This window comes from Anneissia japonica, unplaced genomic scaffold (genome assembly GCF_011630105.1).
Source record: "Anneissia japonica isolate Jap-2015-1 unplaced genomic scaffold, ASM1163010v1 scaffold234_len1672027_cov178, whole genome shotgun sequence".
Classification (NCBI taxonomy): domain Eukaryota; kingdom Metazoa; phylum Echinodermata; class Crinoidea; order Comatulida; family Comatulidae; genus Anneissia; species Anneissia japonica.
Window position 1 is genome coordinate 1,635,145 of NW_022738761.1, and position 10,016 is coordinate 1,645,160.

At 35.7% G+C, this 10,016-nt stretch overlaps 2 protein-coding genes across 2 annotated transcripts in view; one reads left to right on the plus strand and one right to left on the minus strand.

Annotated features, from left to right (window-relative positions):
- Positions 1-10,016, minus strand: part of LOC117117801 (baculoviral IAP repeat-containing protein 7-like) — a 31,234-nt gene that overhangs the window by 19,230 nt on the left and 1,988 nt on the right. Inside the window, exon 2 of the mRNA XM_033262268.1 lies at positions 8,859-8,941. The gene's annotated coding sequence lies outside the window, so the exon portion shown is untranslated. The remainder of the gene's footprint in view (positions 1-8,858; positions 8,942-10,016) is intronic.
- The window catches only part of LOC117117802 (DUF21 domain-containing protein At1g47330-like), a 22,675-nt gene continuing 12,897 nt past the window's right edge, over positions 239-10,016 (plus strand). The window contains exons 1-5 of the mRNA XM_033262269.1: positions 239-324; positions 5,680-5,705; positions 7,491-7,640; positions 8,141-8,399; positions 9,207-9,373. Coding sequence (XP_033118160.1) covers positions 7,505-7,640; positions 8,141-8,399; positions 9,207-9,373 — 562 coding nt within the window. The 5' untranslated portion in view covers positions 239-324; positions 5,680-5,705; positions 7,491-7,504. The remainder of the gene's footprint in view (positions 325-5,679; positions 5,706-7,490; positions 7,641-8,140; positions 8,400-9,206; positions 9,374-10,016) is intronic.

Sequence of the window (10,016 nt, forward strand, 5' to 3'; positions counted from 1 at the left end):
AGGAGGTTATGTATTCACCGATGTCGGTGTCTATTCCAGTTTGTTTTTATATCTAGTATCTTTGTTGAGAATTGATAATAAAATACGCGACGACTTGGTAACGAAAGTTTGGCACAAGTTTTTTTAGATCCAGCTGTAGGGGCGTCCCATTTTCGTATTCCCACCATGCATTTCGGTGGAACACGGTGGAACACTTTTTTTGTGTGGAGAACTCTATCTTGTATTTCTAGTATCTTTGATATAATTTAGAAACTCGTACGCGTTGTGGACAGAGTCCGTTTTGACGGCGATTATTGGATCTGTTATGAAATTTTAAATAATTAGGTACAATTTTGCTTTCTCCACAAGTTAATGACGTTATCTCATAATTCGGCCCTAGCTAGGTCAGGGTGTAAGGTGGGCTGGGCTAGGCCTAGTGCCTTATTATGATGAGATAACGGCATAGTCTAGGCTAGACCCTACCTAAGCGTAATATATAAGTAGCCTAGGCCTACTAGGCCTAGCCTAGACTAGTTCCGGTGTTTCGTCCCTATATACTAGCTAGCTAGCCTAGGCTTAGACCCAGGCCTCATTCCTATCTAACTAGGCTGGGACGAGTAATATTCAGGTAGCCAATTTGGTGACTAGCCTAGGCCTGGCATAGTTAGGGTATTCTCTACTTTTCATATGGTATGGAATGGATGGGAGCTAGGCCCGGGCAGGCCTAGCCTATATTTATTTATGGTATATGGATGTGGGTCTGGGCATGGAGTTATAATTATTTTGATTTAATTTTATAACTCCATGGTCTGGGCGTGGAGTGAAGTGATTTTTAATTAAGTGAGAAACACCAGCCTAGCCGGACTGTAAAGTAAGGCCGCTTGGGGTATGATCCTCTGCACAAAAATTGGGCATAGAAATCTGTCTGCGTATTTCAGAAAATCCACACAGATTTTACTGAAAAAATCGTAAAATATAACTATTTTTCAGTAGGGTCTAGGCCTACAGTAGTTGCACTTCTTGTTGGACTTCGGACATTTTCTATGGGGGGGGGGAAGACTGGGGGGGGAGGGGGAAGACTGGGGAGGAAGAAGACTGAGGAGATTTGGAAGACTGGGGAGGGGAAGATTGAGGAGATTGTGAAGACTAGGGGAGGGGAATAGAGGTGTAAGCTTTTTTTGGGGGTGGGAGAGGGGGGTTGGAGGATGAGATACTTGTCTATATTTTAACGCAGTGGCTAGAGATACGGTACCGTATTGGAACTTCCGATTGCTAAAGGTACGGTAAATGATATTACGTCATGATTAGCCAATAGAAATGACCAACTCGATTTTGGATTTTTTGCAAAGTCGACGTCGCGATCATGAGAAACGTGTGTCGCGAACAGTTACGATCAAATTTATGTTATAATAGGCCCATTTCATGTACGTCGATTGGGGCTTATAATTATCACAATGTTTGGGTTAAAAGCCCTTTCTGTTATTCTTGCATATTTTATGGTCTACCATAGAGAATGGTCTACTTAGGCCTAGGGCATAGGCCGAATACCCGCCTAGGGGCACGTGTGTGTAACAGTAACTTTATTTGTATAATTTTACAATTCAGATATAAAAGTATATTTGATTCAATAAATTACATCAATTCCGCAACAGAACACTGCGGTTTTTATGAATAATTCCAAAATTGATAAATATAACTATGTATTGTACACTAGACATTTCATTTCAGGGAACTGCAAGAAGAAAAAGAACATTGTTTTTCAATATTCAACACTACATAACTAAATTTTGAAAACATGCTAAAAATTATATTCAAATTTCTCTGATACAATATGAAACAATAGCAATCGTTAATAAAACAATAATAATCATGCTGAAAAAAAAAATATGTTTAGTCAAGAAAATTTTGAGCCTGAAATAGGCAAAAAAAAATAAAAAAATAAAAAATAAAATAAGAACACCGAACCTGGGCAAAATTTTACTGGTATAACACAAACAGTTATAAATGTATTTTTAAATGTATCAGGCCTAGTAAACATTGTGAAAACAAATAACGACACCACGAATGGAGCCATAATATGTAGCGCCCCCAACTTGCGTGTTCAGCTTCTTCGGCGATCATAAATTTCTTGATTGAATGCATCCTATCAAACATTAGAATACATCTTCTAATCGGTAAGTTAGGCGTTCATAATACATGATATGATTAGTATCTAAATAGACAATAAATTTGCGTAATGTTCTATATAGTAAATAATATTTTTCATCAAACTTGGGTACGGTTTGACCAACGATGGGTACGGTTTAATCAAAGATGGGTATGGGTTGACTAAAATTCTGGGTACGGGTTGACTAAAATTCTGGGTACGGGTTGACCAAAATTTGGGTACGGTTTGTGGGTACAGGTTGGCATGGGTACGGTTTGACTGTAATTCGTACTACTAGGCTTAGGCCTAGTACTGTAGTGCTACTACTAGGGGCTACGCCTATAGAATAGTTGGCACTAGTTATTATTGCTGATTGAAATAGCCAACCAAGCAACATGGCGATTGTATATCAATGAGAGTAAACTTTATTTGTAGTAGTACAGTAGTATAGGCCTACAGTGCGTATACTACAGGGAAGTAGTATTTTCTTTAAATTAAGAGTGATTTGATTTATAGTTCTCATATACATTGGCCTATTATCTATTTTTAATTTATTTGATTATTTTATTTAGGCTACTTTATTCCCTTTGTTGTTTTAATGTCTCTTTTGCCTATTCGCCTAATCACATGTTTTCTCGCGTTTTGGTCCGAGACTTGAACTGAGGCGCCCTCTCGCGTGTTACTTACACTGTGGCGGGCCCATCACCCTCATTAAAGATTGTTGAAATAAATAAAATAAATAAATAAAATAAAGTAGTATGCACAGTAGCAGGGGTAGCTAAGGCCTAGGCCTGGCTTCTACTATTAAAATAGTTTACTCAGTCGCTTGATGTCGCCAAATCTAGCAAAACTGCTATCCTTTATATTTGCTATAGGGCCTCGTGCTACAGAATATTAATCACAGCTTGTCAACAACACCCGCAAGCGAACGAAATTTCTTATCTTCGACCGTTGCTAAAACCATCTAACACACACTCGCTGCAGCTGCAGCAGTGCACTGAATGACGTCACGCATGTATCGGCATTTCTATTGGCTAATCATGACGTTATATTATTTACCGTACCTTTAGCAATCGGAAGTTCCGATACGGTACCGTATCTCTAGCCACGGCGATATTTTAATATACTGTGCTCCAGTGGCTCCATTCCGAATTTAGAAAGCTGCTCTAATACTCATTTAGGGCTGCGACGAGTACGCTTCTAACATGTAATACGGTTATTGGCATTGTAATTGTAAATTTTATGGTAATATTAATCTACATAGTAATGTTTACAAGTGGGCCCAACGCTGGATGGAAACGTAAGTAACACGGTATAATGAAACCCCCACAAGATTTCTGAATAGCAGACTTCTGGTTTAGTTATTAAGTCAGTTTTTGGTTTATAAATGACAGACAAACCATGTAGGTATTCCTCTATGGACAGATCTACCAGGTGATAAAGGTATACTGTAATAGGGTAATAAGAATCAGGGAAAAATAGGGGATGGAGACTCAGTGGTCCTACCTAGATGCCCAGAATAAATATGAAATAAGTGATAATAATGGTGATGAGAATTGATGATGAAAGTGATGATGAAGAAGACAATGATAATTTATTAGTTACTGTATGATGATAAAGACGACGACGATTACGGATGGTGGTAATGTTGTTGACATAGGAAGAAGGCATGGTGACATTGCCTGAGTGATGGAAATACTATTGCAGACTAAAGTGAGGTAAGTCCAAGCTTGAAAGGGCCAGATAATATTGCATGTATAATTGATTTTTTTTTTGATGTTATTAACAAAATTGTTAATAACATGAAAAAAAAAATAAATAAAAAAAATAAAGGTATACTGTAATAGGGTAATAAGAATCAGGGAAAAATAGGGGATGGAGACTCAGTGGTCCTACCTAGATGCCCAGAATAAATATGAAATAAGTGATAATAATGGTGATGAGAATTGATGATGAAAGTGATGATGAAGAAGACAATGATAATTTATTAGTTACTGTATGATGATAAAGATGACGGATGGTGGTAATGTTGTTGACATAGGAAGAAGGCACGGTGACATTGCTTGAGTGATGGAAATACTATCGCAGACTAAAGTGAGGAAAGGGCCAGATAATATTGCATGTATAATTGATTTTTTTTTAATGTTATTAACAAAATTGTTAATAACATAAACAAAAAGAAAAAAATAAAGGTATAAACTGTAATAGGGTAATAAGAATCAGGGAAAAATAGGGGATGGAGACTCAGTGGTCCTACCTAGATGCCCAGAATAAATATGAAATAAGTGATAATAATGGTGATGAGAATTGATGATGAAAGTGATGATGAAGACGACGATGATAATTTATTAGTTACTGTATGATGATAAAGATGACGGATGGTGGTAATGTTGTTGACATAGGAAGAAGGCACGGTGACATTGCTTGAGTGATGGAAATACTATCGCAGACTAAAGTGAGGCAAGTCCAAGCCAGGGGTGGCGCCATGACCTGACGGGGGGTTATGTTATTAACAATTTTAAATTACTGTATACTGTGCAGTACAGGTATTATATAAAGATAAATACTATCAATCTAGATTTTTATCAATGCATTGGTTTATTAGATATTTTTATTAGGGGCGGGGCCCCGGTTCATTGAAACACCGTGGTAGTAGGCCAACTATCAAGCACCCCTTCCCCCACCAGCTCCTCCATTTCAAGTGTCCTAGACTCTGCAGGTATCCTATACTCTATCACTTTTATATTTTCATTTCACTTCTTTAGGCACCAGCGCCAAGGATATGCCAAATAAGTGAACTTAATCACTGTCCTACGTGGCATATCCATTTAACAACAGGGGACTTAATGGACCAGTATACCGGGGTAACCCCCTACTCTTCTAGAAGAATGTACTGGGTTCTTTAAAGTACACACGAGCCAAATGCGTACACTGGGCCTACAGTTTAAAGTCCTTATCTGAGAAGACTTGTTCCATCACCGGAACCATTGGCGAGTGAGCCATTCGAACCAGCGCCGATATTAGAGCTGAAGGTTACGGTGCCCCTGTCTTAACCTCTTGGCCAATCAACTCGTCCAAAAGTGCTGCATTACTCCAGTGGCTCCAATTTGGTCCACTAGTGAATGGTGTATTAAAATATACAAAGGTACTAAACATCTGCTCCAGTGGATTTAAATTGGGTCCATTGGAGCCAAAATGGCTACCAAAATATAGTTTTTAGGCCTATCCTATTTTTTCGTGGTATTTTCGTTAATTCAGCCGTGGTGTAATTAGCTATTAAAGCTGTACAGTATACAGTTTGTTAAACACAAAAATTTGCTGCACGGTTTTGTTACTTTTTACTATCATTACAATGTTTGTATAGATTTTCATCCATCCTGTATTTAATTGTGTAGAATTATAGAATAAATACAAAAGCTAGTATTCAGCTTTAATTTGACGTTTTAAATAATGTATTGATTATCAAGAATAAATTGCAGGGCAGAATCATCAAAAACGACCTACCGTAAGTAAATTACTAACCATGTGCTAACATATTGAATCTTTAATTGCAGGGCAGAATTATCAAAAACCACCTACCGTAAGTAAATTACTAACCATTTGCTAACATATTGTTGAATCTTCCTTCAGAAAATATTTACACTATATCTTGTTTATGTCCAGTTCAATTTCAATCATGATCACAACACATTATACTTAAAAAAGAGTAGGCCAACAATTATAGTAGCTGGTTACTTACATCTTGTGATATGTTGTCTTTTTTATTTTCTTGTCGCCATTTGGAAAAATTATACTGTACAGCTCTTTAGCTCTATTGGCTCTCCGGATCCATAATTTTGTTTTGACTTGTTGCCATGACACCCAATAAAAGCTTATAATAGGTAGCTTTATTCATTGATTGATTTGTATTATTACCTATCTACAGTGTATAATAATATGTTCTAATATTCAAATACTGTACACATCATTTTTTAAATTAGTACCATGTGTTGTACATAGGCCTGTCTGACTTAGCAACAGTACTTAAGTATGAATTTCTTCCAAAGACATTGGTTTAATATTACGAAACTTCAAGGCACACTGTAGCTTATTAAAAATAGAATGTACATGTAACCAGGTTACTGCATTGAAATTATTGCATTGGTGAGTCTTGTATCTTGTTCAGACGTACCACAAAGCCTGTATTGTTTACTAAGTGAAACAGGTGTGCAAAGTAAATTTAATTTAACCTTTCCCATGAGAAATTCAGCTATATGTCAAATTATTTTTGATGAAACCTTTTTTATGGCTTATTGGTTAAAGCCATTAAAACCATTGAAGTTGAACTGTATAAAGCTCTGAGCCTTGGTAAAAGCTAACAATGGTAGTGCTTGAATAAACCATGCATTAAGCCATGTCTGCTTTTACTTGGAAATATTTCTTGTAACCAAGTTATTGATTTCTCTGTATTTATAACTATCAGAAAACGTAAAATATAGAATACAAGATCTTATTACAAAATATATAGTATGTTATAATCAGTACTACCAAAATTAGCCAATTCTTTAGTACTAAAGATGGTACCCCAAATGGACTATGGAATACAAATTTAAATGTGTTGGAAATATTCTATTTTCTGTATAATTGTAGACTGTACTTGCTGACAATGAAAGTAAACTGAAACTTAGAGAATCCCTATACATTAAATGGAACAATCCAGATTTAAATATGCAAATGAAACATTTCAGACTTGTTAAAAGCTACACGTCAGCACTAGTATAGGCCTACCTTGCATATTTATATATGACAATTAAACTATTAAATCTTTTGTTAAATTTCTTAGATGCCTTGTTTTTTTTTTTTTTATTAAGAATGGTTTTATTATCAAGGATTTCAAAAACCAGTTATTTGCCTGTTTCTTTGGAAGGAAGTTAGAAGAAACTTCTATCTGTATAAATATTGGATTTTTATTTTCTACATAATTTCAAGAATCAGAGTGTTTCCTATCAAATTATTTTAAGCATTATGAAGTATAGGCAGTGGTAGGTAATTTTTGAAAGCTATTTTTATTGGGTTTTTAATGCTGAAATCATTGGCAGCCAACAAATGAAATAAGATTGTGATCCTATCTTTGGCTTAGTTAAAGTTTAAATTTACAGTAATAACCATTTTGTATTACAAGCAAATTAAAGTAAAGGTATCCCTCCAATTAAAACCATTTTCTAGGGTCCCAAACTATTAATGACTTTTATCTTTATAATATTGTAAATCAAAGCTGCTAAAGAAACCCTGGTCCCAAAGTGGTATTTAACTGGGGGGAGACCTGTATATTTTTCTAGTACTAAGTATCAAATTATGCTGACCGTTTGGGTTCCAAAAATTTCAGGCGGAGATTGCAGAATGTTAAACTGCACAAGAGTGGATCAAGTAACTATTAACTGCAATGGAACAGTTTATATTTCTGATGAGGAGGAGATAAGTACCACTGAATTCTGGACATACCTTGGAGTCTATGTTGGCCTAGTAGTCTTTGCTGGTACGGTAAATAATCCCAATTCGATTTATTTTGAACTGAAATTTTATGTAGCAACACATTGAAATTAATTATTATTTTTGAGAAGATGAGTACAAAGAATAATCCAAAAGAATTAAAAAAATATAATCTGTATTGGTGAAAAAATTCTGTCTCTGGAATAATTTGGTACTGTATCTGGTGTACCTAGGAGGTGTATAGCGCATTGTCCCTATAAAATCTTGCAACCCCTATCCCCAGTCACCCCACATTAAAAATGTTTGAAGCAAAGACATCATGCTCAAGTACATAAAAATAACCTTATTTAGGAGCTACAGTAGCTCCCCTCACTTAATTATTGACTGAGCCCCAACTTCACCTTTGCACCCCAACCCCCAATCAGCCTCCTCATTTCAAGACTCCTAGATATGCCACTCTATGTATTGCATACAAGAAAACATCAATACACAATATCACACAAAAATTTCTTAAAATATACAAGTAAAATGTGTGCTTTTATGCAGGGTTGATGTCTGGTCTGACAATGGGACTCCTCTCACTAGACATAATGAGTTTGAAAGTGCTGTCCATGAGTGGTAAACCAAAAGAGAAAGTTTATGCAAAGAAAATCATTCCTATAGTTGAGAAGCATCACCTACTGCTGGTAACATTACTGCTTGCAAATGCCGCAGCAGTAGAAAGTATGCCGATATTCTTGGACAAGATCACAAATCCTATAATCGCAATTGTGATCTCTGTATCAGCTGTTCTCATATTTGGCGAGTAAGTACATGTCAGTAGACCCTTTGCCTTGTGTACATGCTTTCACTTAACACGTTAGTCGGCAGGTAGAAGGCACAATAATTAAATATTTTAGTTTGTTAATAATAATAGTGGCTATTTGTATAGTGCCTGTTTCTGCCATACTGACACTCAGTGCACTCCATACATAGACGTATCTCATTCAGTAACTTCTGTACCCCTAAGGGTCTCTTAGTGTCAAATGATGTACTGGGTGCACACAAGTCTATTGGGCCAAAGAAGAGCTGGTGCATGTACAATGTGAATTTGTCCTGTCATTCCTTGTTAATCTAGTAATGTATCAAGTAATGTATTAATGATATACTTTATTCAATTTAAGATTGGCTGTTTTCATCACAATTACTTTTTTATATGGCATCCTTGTGGCACAACTCCGATCATAGACTGTTGCAAAATTCTTTCCTATATAAAAGTTCTTACCGTGCTTGTAGTTTAAGATATTTCCTTTTGCTGTCCACAAATACCAAGTTTCAGTAATAACATGATGAATGAAACTGTCAGTCCTATGTGGATTATAAAAAAAAAATGTTGCTGATTATCCTTATCAAAATGAATATTTCAGGCATTGTGATGATGTAAACAAAAGATATACTTATGATCTTTCATATTCTGCTTCTTGCTTATATGGAAGGTGTATTCTGAATATGAAAAGATAAATCTTTATCAAGTTTTTACTAACTTGTAAAAGAGGCATATTGCATATATTTATTCCATTACACATAAATTATTGTCTCCAAATGGTATTTAAATGTTTTCCTTTTTTAATAGAGTTGTTCCACAAGCAATCTGCACTCGGTATGGACTAGCTATTGGTGCTACCTTAGCTCCATTGGTATGGCTGCTAATGTTATTAATGATACTGATATCGTTTCCAATTGCAAAGTTACTTGATCTCATCCTTGGGAAAGAAACTGGAACTTTCTTTAGGCGTGCAGGTATGTATAATTGGGGACGTTCTGATTTGTGACAAGGGTAAGACCTAAGAACTGATAACATCACATATTATTCTCGCACTAAATTCCAAGAATCGTTTGAGCTCCTTGTTATCAAAAAGCACTGATTTCTGTTCAGTTTTACATATTACAGTACCGCCATCTTATAGCAACGTTTAATAGATTTTCTTGGACACTAATACATATTGTAGGTGTCTGAATAGTAGTATTCCCTCAGTGGACAGTTTAGTGTTATTACTTTTTCAGCTTAATTTGAATATTTTGGTTGTTCACATAGTAACCTACCTTTACCACTACTGAATTATTTGGATATATTATATGAGGCATGTTGTGGTGGAGTAGTTAGTTGTTGCACAGGCCAGTATTGAGGAAATGAGCTATAAAATATGGGAGCTCAAAATATTGCCTAAAAATCCACATTTGTTTTTCACTATAGATCAACAGTTTAATGTCTTATTAATCATGTCCCAAAGTATTAGTTGTGGAAATGTAGTCAACAAATCATTTATTTAACAGTATTTTAATAGTTAATTCTATTATACCTCCATGATTAAACAAAGTATGCAAAAATGGAAGCAGGTCAACTCGGCCCCAAGTAGTCAGCTCGGCCCCATATACATATACT